The sequence below is a fragment of the Desmodus rotundus genome, chromosome 13 (genome assembly GCF_022682495.2).
Source record: "Desmodus rotundus isolate HL8 chromosome 13, HLdesRot8A.1, whole genome shotgun sequence".
In the NCBI taxonomy this organism is placed as follows: Eukaryota; Metazoa; Chordata; class Mammalia; order Chiroptera; family Phyllostomidae; genus Desmodus; species Desmodus rotundus.
The window spans coordinates 75,133,189-75,150,281 of NC_071399.1; the positions used below are offsets into that span (position 1 = coordinate 75,133,189).

The following is a 17,093-nucleotide window of genomic DNA, read 5'->3' on the forward strand; positions in this document are numbered from 1 at the left end:
CTATTATCCGTCCCAGGCCACACTCCGTTCCCAGGAGGACGTCCCAATGAGTATCAGTTTTGTGCTGGTAAATTGACCCCAGGCTCTTGCTGTTGGGAATCATCTTTTACCATTTAATGTTCAGTAGGGCACATCGATGGCACTTGTGAGAGTGTGGCCAGCAGATTTCCAGTGGAGGAAATGAAAATAAATAATTAGCATTTCATCCCAACCACTGGGAACCAGCTGCAATGCAAATGTCTGATGTTCTACTGATGGCATTTCTCTATAGAAAGGGCTGGAAATAAGGCCCATAGAGGGTAAAGACACACCTAATTGTTATGCACAACCTCAATTTGCAATGCAGTGCTTGGCCCTGACAAAGCACTCAATAAATATTTTCAGAAAAAATGAACCTATGTGCTGTTTGCTAAGGGAAACATGAATAAACCAGGCCTCAAAATTATATCCCCTTTCTGCCACTGTTATAAAATCTTGCCCGTTAGCAATGCTCTCTGAGTATCTTCCTTTAAGTCACTGCTCTCTGAGGAGTGAAGTCATCTGCACAAGCCTGAAATGCAAATACTGCCTAGGTAACCAAATTCCAGAGCAGGATTCTTCGTAAGACTTGGAAAAGACCTTTGACTAACAGTATGGTTTTAATAAGGACAACGCCAACATCAGAGCTTTCCCTGGGCTCATATTTTTATTGTTACCTTAAGGAAGGAAGACATTCTGCATACCAGTATTGCTCGTAACATGGAGAATTTCAGTCCCGTTCTTCAAGTGGCCCTTGAAATTTTTCTTAGTCATCAGAACAAAAGTCAATTTCCTGTTAAGACCAGTCAATCCCACAACGTTTTCTGCGGATTATTGTGTGAAATGAGCCGTGTCCCCACAGTTCTTATCCAAGCACGTTAATCCCCTGTGAAGTGGCTTCCCACTGTACGGGATAAAGACAAACTCCTCCGCACATTATTTACGGGCCTGCAGCACCTGCTCCTGCATATTGCCTGCTGTTGAGTCACTCCAGACACCCTCAACGCACAGCACTCTGGTACAACCTGTTCACTCTGCCTGGAACCCCCATCATGCCCCTCCCCACCTCCCCGAGCTCACCGTGAGAGCTCCTTCGTCCCCAGGCTATAACTCACAGGACACTCTCGGCAAGCCTCTCCTGCCTCCACCGCAGGGACGAGTTGCTCCCTGGACCATGCTCTCAAACTCTTTCCACATGTCTATAAAATGCTGTGGTCATCTAATCGCACACCTGGCTACCCGAGTGGACAGGAAGCTTCTCATCGGAGGACACTGTCTCACTCTCCTTTACATTCCCAGCTCCTAGCTCATTGCCCCTGGAATGGAAGAATGATAGAGAGTGCCTGTTTTCTACTCTTGAAGTGCTTGCATGGGACACTTCAGTGTGTGTGTCTACATATGTAGGCATATACATGAATAATCCATAGGAAAATATTTGCCAGGAGTACATAAGCCAGCAGCTGTAGAGTGAGGTGGAAGAGGAAATTTTTATTTATATACATAAGGGTTAGGGAGAAGTTACTAGAATAACTGAATGTGTAAAACCAGACAGGTTATCTACTCCAATCCCTTTCCTCTCCCGCCTCTTCCTTCCTTCCGTTTCCCCGCTCTCTGCTCCTGGGCCTGGGTTGGATGACAGGATCATGGTTCCCAGGCATGACTCATTTATTCCGACAAAGTGAGGCCAGTAGTCCTCATGGCCAGGCCCTGAGGCAGCACAGCGACTCTGGGGCCATGCCGCCTTTATTCAAACCCTGCCTCTGCTGCCCACCAGCTCCATGACAGGCACCCTTCTGTGCCTCCGTTTCCTCTTCCGTAAAGTGATGATGAAAACAATAGCATCTGCTTCTCAGAGATATTGTGAAGGATAAATGAGTTTATGTGAGCTAAGTGCATGAAAAGTATACTGTACATATTAAGCATATTAGCACTAGGTGAGTACTGGGTATTTTTATTTCACCACCCCATTATGTACCAACTCTGGAAATTGCAGACCTGCATGCCAACACCCCACCACTAGGGAAGCCCTGCAGTTGTTATTTAAGACAGTCCTAAGACCTTCCAAAAGGAAAAAGAATCACATAGTTATTGGCCTTTCTTAAGGCTGTGGTGTGACCCAAGTTCTTCTGGATTTGCTGATTAAATATCTAGGGTTCATTTATTATTGAACATTATTTTTCCACAGGAAATGATAAAGCTCTTTTTTCTTCATCAGATTTGTGGGGGGTAGTGCTATATCATATTGGAGAATACGGATTTTGTCATAGAAGGTAACCCAGTAATCTGAGTCTTACAATGACACCCAGATATTGTTAGGAAGCGTGTTGGTGACTCTAGACCCTAGACTCTTGAATGGGTTTCTATTTTTGTCCTAGACCATGTTTTGAGAGTTACATTTTTATATTAATCTACAGTGTAATTTTTCCATGATGTATGTAAATTAATAATTCAAAACCCTCTTCAAGCTTCAAGGGGTTCTCATGAATGAGCTCAATGAGGAAACTGTAATTATCTCTGCCCTGCCCAGCTGCACTTTTGATTGCTAATGAATTAATAATCTGAGACTTTCCTTTACGTTAATTCTTTGATGTTATTTTGAGGTAACTAGAAGAATCAATTCTATCACTAGAATAAGTAAGTCCCAAACTTTCCTTGATTTTTACAGTTTCCTAAAGTATCAGCAAAATTAACATATTTCCGCATGACTTTATGGGGAATACGGCTGCCTTTTGAGTGATGACCAATCTGTTTTGGGTTGCTTACGTCTCTGTAGGTCTGTCATCGAAAGAGATATGTGCACGTACTGCCGGAAACCCTTGGGCACAACCACTAAGATGATTTTAGATGAGTTACAAATCTGCTGCCATTCCACTTGCTTCAAGGTGAGGAGGAGCTTATTGTATTTAACTAAATGCTTAACTGCATAACGACTGGAATAAAAATAAGTATTTAGTGAAATGCATGAGATAAAGTCAAAGCTTTCAGAAACAGTCTCATCTGCGTTAATAATGCACCACTTCAATGTGTCTCAGAGGTCTGCAGCCAAACCTCAAAGGTTTGTAATTACTATCTTGGCTTTAGGCTTCGAGTCGATCACCAACACATTTATTCCTCTTACCCTAGAGATTTAAACCTATAAAAAGATAAGCACTGGTTTTCTTTATAAAAGTTTTTACAACATTTTAATAAATCACGCATTACATAAAATATACAGGGTCCAGCAGAAGTAAGGTCTGCTTGAGTGTGGTTGGTAGGGTAATAATATGGGTGTGATAATTTATAGTTTTAGTTTGAACATTTCACCTAAAATGTCACATGGTGTGCTTGAATGCGATATTGTGATGTTACAGATTACATGCTTATGATTTTGTAATAAAAGACTTGTAATAAAAAGGGGCGTTATTTGTGCTGGACCCTGTCTAATGGAGGCCAAAAGGGAGAAGAAATTGTTAAGGAGAAATCTAGCAGCTCCTTATATCATGAAGTTAGGACTGACAGGCTTAACAACAGTGGAAACTCAGCCTGCTTAGTATAGTGACAATAAAGCGTACATAGTAGGACGCTTCACTGTTTCTGTTTCCCATTTCATTGCTTTCACTTCCATAATCATCCAGGGTAGGTCAACATTATAGTTTTAGTAACTGATGAGCACTGAACAGGGAATCTGAAGGCCTGAGTTAAGAGTTCTAACTCTGCCACCTACTGTGGCTGTGTGACTTTGGGAACAGTCACCTAAATTAGCTTGGCCTCAGTTTTCTCATCTGTAAAATGAGGAAGCTGACTAGACGAATGGTTCTCAACTGTGGCTGTCCATCATAATCACCAGGGTAGGTTAGGAGAAAAACAGAATGCGTGGACTAGTGCTAATTAAATCAAGAGTCTCAGAGATGATTCCCAGGCATTGGTATTTCTTAAATCTCCTTAGGTGGATCTAATGGGTAGCCAGTGTGAGAACTACTTGCCCAAATCTATGGGTTCTTTCTGTGCCGACAGTCTGTGATCGATGGGAATCACCTAATTCAATCCAGTAGCTGCAATACTTTGACAGCCAATGGCTTCTCCTCCAATTAGCTTCAGACAGTGATACATAGCAATCAGCAGCATAATGCCTCATTTTGAGCAAAAAATAATGTAACTTTAGGCCATAATATATAGGATACTATATAAAATATATTCTGAAAATGTTATTTAGTTATGAGGAAATAAAATTTTCTTTTAGTTATTAAAATTTACTCAATAAGAAAAGATTATAGTTCTTTATGTAAAATTAGTATGCAGAAAACTTTTTAAAACAAAGAAATTATCCTGGTTATAGCTTTTGGTAAATGCAAATAATTACATTTTATTGTATTTTGGATGATTTATAAAATACCACTAAGAATAAAATGTCCCCACCCTCCTGGAAGAAGATGGATTATTGTATAGCCTTGATAATAGAGAACCAGGTAGATTGGTTTAAGCATGTCGGATTGAGCAATGGCAATTTGCTTCAAAGAACTTGCCTCTGAAAGCCAGCCATTCAGTGACAGCCTCATGCTTGAAAGGTAGCCAACTGACCGTGGACTTGCTGCAATAAACACAGGTCCAAATCAAACGTCAGCCCTGCCCTGCCTCCTGACCAACACGACTCAAAACAAGCTTTCCCCTATACCCTTCCTGAGATCGGAAATCGGTTTCTCTTAATGTCTGCTTAATAATGTCCGGTGTATATGGTTGGACAGCACAGATCTCCTTAAGCAAGCAAGCAGTCAATACCCTTCGCATTTCTGTTTCAGATATCAAGCGGTGGTCTTGTCCTTGGCATAACCGATTTTTGAAAATTTATATCTACTCTAGAGTGAGTTAAGTAGAAACTTCAGTGACAGACACGCCCTGAAATGCACACCTGCATAGTAGAGAGATGCTGTGAGAGGATGTCTGAAAAGTTCTGCGTGTGGATTCTAGACAAGTACACTCTCACTCTCCCTGTAGTTCTCATGAGGCTTCATCTGCATGTTAATACGGAAACTAGTACTGAATGAATTCAAAGTGCTTTCTGTCATGTTACATGAAGAATCTAGACTTTACTTGCAATATAAACTTTGTTGTTTTTGCCCTTTAGTGTGAAATATGCAAACAGTCTTTGGAAAACCTGAAGGCGGGAGACAGTATTTGGATTTATAGGCAGACAATACACTGCGAACCTTGCTACTCTAAAGTTGTGGGTAAGTGTTAAGCTCTGCAAGAAACTATTACTTTTAATAATATTAATGAGCATTTAAATTATTGAAGCATTTCAATTTAGCAAAAATATTTTATGAATTATATTTAGTTAAAAGCAGCTGTAGACAGTGTGGTAGTATTTTGTCTTATGGTATAAAATCCATAAACATTTACATTTTCTTCTGATATAAGGATCAGACAGATACAACTAAGCAAAGAGGCTATTTGTTATAGAATATTTTCCATTTTTTTCTGGAATTCAAGCCCATAGCTGTCAATGACCTTTCACATTTGCAGTGAAATATATACTTTTTACCTAATTTGATTATGCTAAATGCCTTTTAATGTTTTTTAATGGGGAATTTAAAGTTAATTCTATATAATTCTATATTAAATATAGCATCTAAGTATTGTTATCAGTTTAAGATCAACATTACTCTAAGTTAGACTCTTCATTAGCATAAACAATGTGAGAAGGAAACATTAATGACCTGCATTTTTAACTCATATTTCCTCCAAACTTAGCATGAAAGCTTTAAAAGTTGATTTAAAAGATATGCACTGTGTCCAGTAAGTTAGTAAAATAAAATCCTATAAAACTTGATTATTTTTTTTAAAGGCAGTATCAACACTTTATTTTTAACTCAGTAGTAAATGGAATAACCAAGGTGGCATTGGGGAGCTGGCCAACCGGCAAGTTTCCTGATGTCTTTGTGTAATGAATGAAAGAGGCACATTGACAATTCTACATGGGATCCAAAACATGGCAGTTAGTGACAAATGTGTACTATAAATGAGGCACTGGGAGGCTACGTCTGGAAAATGCTCAGAAAAATATTTTAAAAACCCACGTTCCATCAGGTTACAGAATCATTTACAGAAGCAAAACTAATTACATTCATATTTTGCCTTCTATTTTCTGCTTTCCCCAATCAGTTCTCATATTCCATTTTCTCCCTGATGTAGCAGCCTTATCGTGATCCAATAATATGTCAAGAGTCTTGACGCATCTAGTGGCAGCTCTAAATCTTTCAGTCCCCTGGAAGTTCATGATATGGCTTAGGAGATGTGGCCACCCAAGACACAGAAGTCATTGTGTCCTCCTCCCTGTCTATGTGCACTCCATGGGCATTGCATTTTTATAGTAAATGTAAGTCGTTGAGACACAACTCAGGCATTTCATAAATACGAGGACCAGGCATCAGTCCTTCCTACCTGTGGCGGGACCGAAAGCCACCGGGGTGAATGCGGTGGAAGGAACAAATAAAATGCCGGCCCTACCATGGCCCCCTTGATGAATGATTATTTTAAAAACATTTAGTTCTAGGATTCTTTTTTGTACTGAATTTACATCTCTAACTCTTATTTCCTTTAACATTTTCAGCAAAGTGGATTCAATAATTCTGGCACATGGAAATCAAGATGAAAGCCTTCATTAAGGAATTCAAATTTTTATTTTGAGATTATGTAATTTAGAAAAGCTTTTCCACTGAAGATTGACTTTTGTATACAATTAACTATTCTGCTGGTGCATAAATAATCTAATTGCCTTCAATAAGGTCACATACATAAAGGGAACCATCTGTTGTCTTGCTGGATTCAGTCATCAAAAATTCAAGGGGTTTCAGTTACTGATGTCAGAGGAGGGTGCTCCTGATGGCTGCGGGCATCAGGGCCCTGAGCAAGTCCGCCTCTGCTCCCTACGTGGGCTGTGCACCATAGTTTCCACTACAGACACGTTTCTCATTTCCTCACCTGTGTTTCCCTAAGAATTTGGACTTGCAGACATTATTGACATCTTGATAAACCCTCAAGAAAGCAGGATATGTCTCCTTCATGTGCAAAAGAAACATTGATAGAAATTTTCTTATCAGGTTGGGCAGAAAGATGGGAACATATAAAGTCATACAGACCTCAGAAAATCTTCTGATTTCCTGGCACTTTCTGGGTCTCTGTGCTTGTATCTGAAACAGGAAGGGTATTGAAATTGCTCCTGAGGTCTCTTTCTGCTCCCAAATTATTCTAAAGCAAGTTTCTGTTCCCTCTTTAGAACTGTATCTGAATATGGGTTTGTTAATCGTATTGAACTCGAGAGGGCATCTGAACAATATAATCTTTGGGTCACCCTTCATTTTATTGCAGATATAATTTTTAAAAACAGAAAGGCATTGATTTATGGGTAATGGGTAAAATTGTCTGACATGTATTTTACATATTATAATTTGTTAATTTTTTGCATGCATTTCAAAATCTGGGTATATAAATAATCTATGAGAAAATAATGGTTATGGACTACAAAGACATGTTCTTTATCAGGTTACATCTATTCATATTATATGCACTTTATATTTACAGATGGCTTATAAAAATAAAATGAACTATCAGTGACAATGTTTTTGTGGAGTGTCTATAAATATCATTCATTAACATTGATTTTGTCAATTATAGTGATCACAATTTATTATGTTCTGTACCACACACTTGTTAACTTAATTATTTAACTGCTTAAGCTATAACTTTTATTTTTAAAGAGCTTTTCTTAAGGAATTGAAAATTCAACAATCATATTTGAGGAGCTACTATTATTATTAAGATTGAGAAATTGAACTTATAAATTATTTTATATGTACATAGCAACTGCTTCTTGAAGGAAGACATATGGAACATTGAGATGAGGGTGGAATTTTGGGGAAATTTAAGGCAATTGTAAAAAATTGACATAAACTAGGGAGATTAAAAAAGATAATCATGTATTTTCCAAATGTTGATAAATTTAAAGAATTATTCTTCTGTATGGTGATTTCAAGCATCTGCTCTCCTTAGAGACTAGTCCACAGTGTTAAACACAAAATCCTTTTCAAAATTCAGCAATGTATAACTGTTGCCATATCGAAAGGGAGCCAGAAAAAACAATTAATAATAATTTGATACTCATTAATTCATGCTTGATGAGAAGCAGCGGTAATTGAGCCATATGTTTTATTGTTCTTTTCATTACATGCTCTCAGAATGGATCAAAAGAAATAATTTTCTTAGAGTTGGAATTTGTGGCAGAAAAGGACAAATGGAATAGTATCCCTCCCTTTTATATAAAATATATTAACATCTAAATGCCTTTGTAGTAATTAAAAATCACTTGAATGTCATTTTTAAAGTATTCTACTTTATAATGATTCATTTTTTAAAATCCTAAAAGGAATCTATTTCTCACTTTCCTGTGGCTGTTTAATGGACACTTTCTTCTACAACAATGTATTAAATTAAACTAAAAGCTGTTGTAAAAATGGAAGAAATATAGAGCGGAGAGAGAGGGGCTTCTGATTCACCAAGTCAGCTTCATTATGTCTGGGTTTATTTGCATCATAGGAATGATTCCTAAACCAATTTGGAAGATCTCCTTATATGCAGCTAATTAAGAGATGACTATAAAGACAATTAATTGCTTCAACAGGACAATATCCTTCTAAAAAAAGCAAAATGGAAAAAATATAGGGTCTTTTACTTCATTGCCTCTGTATTCTTTTTGGTACATTCTTCTCATTAGTACATGGAAATGCCCAAGTTTTCTAGGCTGTGTCTAAAAGAAAAGCCTGGCCTCTTATCTACCATCATTGATTCATTCATTCATTCATTCATTCATTGTTATTCAGTAACTTAAAAATCTCCACTTTGAACCTATGTTTCCAATCTTAGTGATGACCAAGAGCCAAGGTTCCTGCCCTCAGGGAATTTACATTCTAAAGGGAGAGCGGAGAAGTAGTTTGAAAGACAGAAACCAAACATAACAGTTTCTGAAAGTAAGAAGACCTGGGAAGAACAGAAAACACAGTGACTAGGTGAAAGGGGGGGGTTAAAAATAATGCGGTCAACTGGTGTTTCAAGTAAGATTCGAATGTCGAGAAGGAACTGGCTAGGGGAAAGGACTCCTGGAGGGGCTATCGTGGTTTCGGTCAGAATCAGACCATTTTCTGGGCTAAGCCTGTCCTTGCTTGTTTTAAACAAAATGAGATGGAAGGTCAAAGATTCTAGGGGACAGCAACCAGTCAAAGAATTTTTAAGCTTTCTCTATTCCTCATGCAAGACAATAGTGAGATATTATTTAGATAGCTTTCAACTCTCTGCCATGGGGTGAGTCACACCAAAGGCCTGTTGCTTCCTGGGCCTCAAGCTAAAGTCAGGCCTTGGATAAAGGAGTAGGCTCTGGTGGCTGCGTCAAAGGTGGTCTGCACCGGCCCCAAGCTGGAGTGGAATCAATGGGCTGGTGTGGTTTCCTCACCTCATTTAAGGCACTAAGAATCAAACCCCTTTCTGTTTTCCAAATGGCAACATTAGAAGATTCAGCAACATCATTTCGGACTTGGGAGAAAATTCTCACAGGAATTTTGTAAACACTGCATGTTCTTTTGTTGCAATATGAATAATGTATCTGGTGGAAAGGAACATTCAGATCCTGATATAACTTTCTTCACAGTCGCCGTTTGTTAATTTTACATTCTTTTCCACGAGAAAAGGTAAGATCATGAGCTTCAAGAGCCCTCAGGCCCATGAAGTCACATTGGACTGAACAGGGCAGTGTTCAGGCCCAATGGCGAGGACAACCCTGGTGTGGTGTAGGGATGGCAAGACTGCCAGAGGGCTGGAATTATCGAACAGGGAGAGATGACGTGAAGAAGCAGGCAGGAGACACGTCACGGGAGTGTCACAGTGGGCCACTAAAAATTGACATCATCAAATGAATGTTGACATATAATAGAATTCATTTATACCTTTTAGGTTTGTGCCATTAAGATATTATTGAATATTACTAATTTCATGCACAGGTTTACATTCTGTTGAGACAAATATAGTCTACCGATTATTGCCAAAAGTTTTCATCGGATGCAACAAATGGCGCTGGAACAATGTGACATCCACACGTGAAGAAAGAGAAACAGAACCTAGACCCAAATCGTATATTCCACTTTGCCCAACATTAACTCGTGATGGATCGCAGGTTTACATGGATTGTGGAGGGCTGTAGCATTTCTAGAAGAAAAACCATAGAAGAAAATCAACTTGGCCTGGAGCGTGGTAACAAATTGTTAGATATAATACAAAAGCGCTATCTATAAAAGAAAAAAATGATAAGTTCAACTTTATTAAAATTAAAAACAAACTTGTGCTCAGTGACACTGTGAAGGCAAAGAAAAGATAAGCCACCGACTGGGAGAAAATATTTGCAAAACGTATCCGATAAAGAACTTGTCCCCCACGTATGAATAACGTAAAACTAAGCAATAAAAACACAAAAATCTTCATTGAAAATGGGCAAAATATCTGAACAGACACCTAACCAAAGGTCTGTAGATGGCAAATAAACACATAAAAGACACTCAACATCATTTGTAATTAAGGAACTTCAATTTAAAATGAGATACTACATTACCTATTAAAATGACTAAACGCCGAGCATACCAATTGCCGGACAGGGTTTGGAGCAACAGGAGCGCTTGTTCGTTGCTAGTGGGGATGCAACATGGTGCGGCCACCTTGGGAGACAGTTTGACCCTCTGTGATAAACCTAAGCATGGTCTCACTGTGTGATCCAGCTGTTGTGCTCCTAGGTGCTTTTTTACCCACAGAATGTGAAAACACAGCCATATGAAAAGGTGCACATGAATGTTTAGAGCAGTTTTATTTATCATCATCAAAAACTTAAGAAACCAAGATGTACTGCATAAGCAAATGTCTCGACAAACTGTGGTACATCCATACAATGGAGTGATATTCAGCAATACAAAGAAATGAACGGCCCTGGCCAGGTGGCTCAGGTGGTTGGAATATTGTCCTGTACACCGAAAGACTGAGGGTTCGATCCATGGTCAGGGTGCGTCTGGAAGACACCTAATCGATGTTTCTCTCTCTCTCTCTCTCTCTCTCTCTCTTTCTCTCTCTCGTTGATAAACATATCATCAAGTGAGGATTAAAAAAAAGGTAAAAAAAGACAACTATCAAATCTGCAGAAAAATGGAGCCTTCTTAAATGCATGTTGCTACATGAATAAAGCCAGTCTGAAAAAGGCTCTACTGTACTATTCCACTTTTATGACATTCTGGAAAAGGCAAAACTGTAGACATTTAAGCAGGAAGTGATTGCTGAGGGTTCAGGGAGATGGAGAGTTAAAATAGGTGAAGCACAGGGAATTTTTTTAGCACAGTTGAACTGTTCTATATGATACCATAGTGGTGAATAGATATCATTATGCGCAAACCCATAGAAACTTAAAAGTACAAAGAATGAGCCTTAATATATACAAATTAAAACTCTCAACTAGATGGTCAGGGGCAAAGGATCCCAGGATGGAATGAAGAATATAACAAATGAATTCAACTGTGTTACAAGTGCATGAAACAGTCTTACTAAAGCTTCTATTCTATTTGCTTCTAGTTAGTTAGTTAGTTAGTTAGTTCCATATGAAAGTAACCTTAGCAAAGGCCTTGGATGGTCATAGTTCTTCTGTCTGCTGATTCTCTTATCATTGGCTTCTGTACTTGGCTTGTCCCTCTCTCCTTCAATTAAATGGTCTTTGCAATTGAGTTGATTCCTATTGTCTGAGGAAGAGCATTTAATGGAATACCCTGTAACAATTTCTGAGACAATGTTATCTCTTGCTCTTTGTCATGAAGTTGCAATTGGCTTTTCTAGCTTGGTTAAGCCTTCTATCACTGGCCTCTCAGTCAAGTTAGATTACAGGACTCTGACAGAGCAGAGCTACAATGTTTAAATATTCATGTTTGCAAGCTGGCTAATCTAGGCCTGAATTTCATCTGTCTCGTGGTATCTTGTTAGATGCAGTAAGGAGCAGCTAATACATACTAAAATTCTGAGTTTTCCCCATCTCTTTTCGAATGATGGGCTCCATAGCCGTGGTAAGTGAGGCCTTTGCCAAGTGTTTTGCCACGGCAAAGCAAGGGCCGTCAGATTTGCAGCCTGCAGCATTTATTTCCTCCTTCCCAATTTCGCAAGCAGTTAGCCAATGCGTTTTCGGCTTCTGTTTGACAGCACACTAGTTCTACTACCAGTCTCCAAATAAGTTAGGACACAACTAGGTGGCTGTAACAAAAAAAAAACAACTTCTAAAATACTGTGGCTCAAACGTGACAGAATTTTTTTCTCTGTGTCAGAGCAAAGCAGAAGTTGTCTCTGTGAAATTGTCTAGAGCATGTTTCTGTGCTGCCCTCTTCTAGTACCTCATGGTCAAAGCCAGCTCCCCAGCTCTGTAACTGTGCCCCCGTCTGAGCGAAGAGAAGGAAAGGATGTGGGGAGGAAGCTGCCCCCGTTCCGGGCACCCTGTCCCAATGGCCACACCTCACTGCAAGGGAGGTTGTGACATGGTGTTCCCGGTCGTGTGTCTGCTCGCACACGTGGCGGTTTCTATTTCTAAGGGGAAACGGAGAAACAGGTGGTGGGAGCAGGCTGAAGTCTCAGCACAGAGCCATGTGAGCTGGGGCTCCTGACCTGTCCCCTGAGACAGCTCACCAGGGGGCTATAGCTCGGGGGCTTCTGTAACAGTCTCTTTGTACAGACAGAGACGTTATAATTAGATCATCCCATTGTTGCTAATAATGTCTTTTCCTGATGAACAAAGGATTTGAGATCCGTGTGGGCATTTGAGAATAGTTCTGGCCACACGCCCTCAGTTTACAGGATCTGCAGGTGCAGGGAAGCAGGGACCTGAGTCCCTGAACAGCTCCATCTCACCGCCAGGTTGTCCGCGGCAAAGTGGGGATTGGAAGCCAGCATACTGCAGTCTCTGCCACTAAATCTGGGGTTTTAACAGAGATAGAGTCATCGAAAAATGATCTCACCAGAACAGAATACAGCAACAGATTAAACCTCACATGCCATTCCCCTATTTAGATAATTCAGTACTTTATTAACTTAAAAAATTCCTGTGACACACTGCCAACTCCTACTTAACTTGTGGTTTTTATGATCCTGCATTAGTTTTTTGCTATACATTTGCAAAGTAAGTGCTGTCCTGGCTTGCCTTTGTATAGATTTCTTCTTTCACCAGTTACATTTTTTATATCAAATTATACATGCTTATTTTTTTCTTTTTTAAAAATCCTCACTCAAGGGCAGGATTATTGATTTTAGAGAGAAGGGAAGAGTGGGGAGAGAGACGGAGAAACATTGATTTGAGAGAGAAACATCGTTTGGTTGCCTATCATACAAGGCATGACTGGGCACCGAACCTGCAACCCTGGCATGTGCCTTGACTGGGAGTCAAACCCTTGACATTTTGATCTATAGGATGACTCTCCAACCAAGTAAGCCACACCAGCCAGGCCTTTTTCTTTTTTTCTTTTTCTTTCTTATTAAATTTATTGGGGATGACACTGGTTCACAAAATTATATAGGTCCACCAGTAGATGAGTGTATAAAAAGGCTGTGGTACATTTACTCAATGGAATACTACTCAGCCAGAAAAAAGAAAATGTTACCCTTTGCGACAGCATGGATGGGTCTGGAGAGCATTATGCTAAGTGAAATAAGACAGTCAGAGAAACACAAATACCATGTGATCTCACTCATATGTGGAACCTAGTGAACAAACCGAGCAAGCAAAATAGAGACAGACTCACAGATAGCAGGCTGACAGCTATTGATGTTGAGGACGACTAGGTACAATAGGATTGAGCCAAAGGGAAAAAATGAGAAAAAAACTCACGGACATGGACAACGGTGATCGCCTGAATGCCAGGGGAGGGGTGGGGGTGGGGGAAGGTGGAGGAGGGCACAAGGGGAATAAGTGGTGGCGGATGGAGACTTAACCCGGGGTGAGCACACAATGCAGCCTATAGATGTGCTGTAGAACCGGGCACCTGAAACCTGTGGACTCTTTCTGTGCTCTGTATGTGCCACTGTTGACTTTGCTGAATTTACAGTGCTTTTGAATCCCATTTAACACAAGGAGCTTTCTAAAGCCAAATCCTGGGACTAAATAAAAATGTTTACTAAAGTTAAATATGTGTCATATCCATTATATGCCCCCCAATTTATTATATTTATCACTATTGTAAAAAACAAAACTAGATTGAGATTTACTGCTTCAAATCCCAATGGGGAAGTAGGGAAAGTCAAACCATATACCAATATTAATCGTATTTTTCTTGCACAATAATAGCTCCCACTCATCTGAAACCAACTGTGTTTCAGGTGCTTTAAATATGTGTGTTTCTGCCTCTCACCTTTTCAAAGATTGTCACAGCCTGGGGAAAATTTCGAGAGTTGTTAAGTGCGTGCAACTATTGAATATACATGAAGCGTGTTCAATGTACACATGAAGTAACATACTGCTGAAGTGCTTAATTCTGTGATGCTTCAAGACGGTGAAAGAACTATGTACCACAAGAAGAAAACTTCGTACGCATCAATATATTCAGCCTTAAAGATTCCTTTTTGTTTATTTTTTGTTCATATGGTTTGTGGGTCCCCAAAACCATCATCACTTCGGACACCTATTGCAGAGTGAAGAGGTCCCCAAGACCGCAAGTAGATTTGTTACACTTCCCTTAGCAGAGAAAAAAACGAGCTAGAGAAAACCTTTTTCTACTGCACATGTGCTTCACTGGTATCATCAATTCATGTGCTCGTATACGTGCTTCTGAGTGAATTAAAACCGAATTGAAATATGATTTATAGCTTAATCTACTGGTCACAGTAAGCAACAAACCCTCCTTTTCCACCCCCACTCCTTCGTCCCCACCCCACTTCACGACTATTCAATGATAGTTAATATCGTAAGCTTGCTATATTACACTTCCTGTGTTTACATTCTAAAAAAACAACACATTGTCATCGACGGATCTCTCTCATCAGCTGTAATTCTTTAACCTCCTGAAATGCCCAGGCAGTGCTCACGTTTCCCAGATGATGCTCTAAATGTTCTCTACTGAAGTGTGTTTGAACCATGATTTGAAAAGCTCTGCACATTGCATTTGGGTAATATGCTCTCGTCTTTCATCATTTGTAGATTCTCCATATCTCTTTTCTTTTTTCCCTTTGCGATTGTATTGTTGTGGTGGTAGAGGAAGGAGAAGGAGAAGAAGAAAACAGGAAGGAAGGGGAAAGAGAAGAAGCGGAGTCACTTGTCGCATAGTTTCCTGCAGTTTGTATTTTCATTTCGTTTTGTTTTGTGCCTGTTTCTTGGCCTTATTTCCATGTCATGAGATTTGATCAGATTTCGGGGGGGGGGTGGTTTGTATAAGTGTGTGTGTGTGTGTGTGTGTGTGTGTGTGTGAAGTCTACTGAAGTGATAGTGGGTGCTTTCATTAGAAGCACATAATGATTTTCTTTGTCTACTTAGTAATTCACTTAAGTATGTAAGTATCATTTTGAAGTAATAGATTTCAAAATAATTTGTGCTTCAGTTGATGGGAGTTATTATTCTTCTTGACATTTAAGTAGTCTCATCTTTGGACACTGGGAACTTATTCATATTGGCTAAGTCTTTTTGACATCCTCCTACCAGCTTCGATAAAAAAAGTTCCAGGTTTATCTAGTCCATTTCCTTTCTACCTTAGACTTGCCATCAGCACTTCTTTTTAAGAGCCCTGGACTCTTTTTATGAAAAAAATGGTATTTAAAAGCCAAAATCCAGGTACTAGGGTAATGACTCATTGCTATTATGTTTGTTAATAACTCCAGGCCATTTCAGTGGATAACACTGAAAAGGTTTTTTTTTCTCTTTAACTAAATGAATAAATGCATTTGCACTGATATTCTAGTCAATTCAGTTCAGGATTACAAAGTTAAACTCATCGATCTTAGTGGCTATCTCTTTTCTCTCACGCCATTCATACCACTTCTCAAAGACAAAAACACAACACTTATTTGCTTTACACCACAGTGTACACATCACAGTCTCAAAATAACCTTCTGAGCACCCTTTTCAACAGGATATTTTTAGTAATTTCTTCAACTCAGAAGTTCTCTAGGAAAAGGGCAGTATTTGAGAACTGACCGTAGGGATCATTCCTTCTTAAGCAAATACTAATTGTAGGGCTTCAACATATTCATTAATCCTTGGTGTCCTCTGAGAGCTGTAGAGAAGCCCTCAAGTACTGCACCTGTAGAAGTCCGTCTGAAGAGGGTGGTCACATTTTCTGCGCTGACTTAGCACCTGGTAGTTCAAAGGAGTCCCAAGAATGTCTGTAGCTGTCTCTCTCCCTGCCCTAACCGAGGGCTAGCGCAGTTGTAGAGAAACTGTCTGGTACTGTGACAAGACTCACAATGAGCGGGTCTCCCTCCGTGAGAAAGACTCAGTAGGGGCCGAGCCGTACCCGATTAGACCACGGCTCTGCGGGGCATCCCTGAGCTGTTGGTTTCCACAGCCACTCTGAGGCACTGAAGCAGCAGATGGGAAATTTAAAAGAACAGCTTTCTAAAATTTAAAACAAATCCAAATGTAAACCTCTCTCGTCCTCTCCAGTCCACTCTTTGCCAAAAATGGGGAGGAAAACAAAATCACAAGTATGCTTCTGAGATGTTTATTTTAAAAGGGTCATTTATCCTCGATTTCAAAATCCATTACAACTCTTATTAAACAGCGTTCTTTCCTCTTCTCTTTTTGTGAGCCAGTGCCTCACTGTTGTCCGCTGCCCGCAGCGTGACCAGCACGCGGGGACAGGAGGAGGAGGCTCGTGCTAGGGAGGCGGGTAGCAGAGAGGTGGGCCGCGCCCCTGGCCCGGCCGACTCTTCCAGGGGGATGCAAGACGTCTTGTCACTGTACCCGAGTGACAGGAACGTTTCTAATCTTAATTTTGTGAGATATTGTTTGTAAGGGAGAAATGTAAGACCACAGTGGCTCCCTCTCACTCCTGGGCAGG

At 39.8% G+C, this 17,093-nt stretch overlaps 1 protein-coding gene across 6 annotated transcripts in view; it reads left to right on the plus strand.

The window, feature by feature from the left end:
• SCEL (sciellin) overlaps window positions 1–7,611 on the plus strand; it is a 99,883-nt gene extending 92,272 nt beyond the window's left edge. For all 6 annotated transcript variants that reach the window (XM_045201624.2, XM_053916689.1, XM_053916687.1 and 3 more), the window contains 3 exons: window positions 2,792–2,900; window positions 5,120–5,222; window positions 6,605–7,611. In XM_045201624.2, the coding sequence (XP_045057559.2) occupies window positions 2,792–2,900; window positions 5,120–5,222; window positions 6,605–6,621 (229 nt within the window). In that variant the 3' untranslated portion in view covers window positions 6,622–7,611. The remainder of the gene's footprint in view (window positions 1–2,791; window positions 2,901–5,119; window positions 5,223–6,604) is intronic.
• The last annotated feature ends 9,482 nt before the right edge of the window (window positions 7,612–17,093 follow it).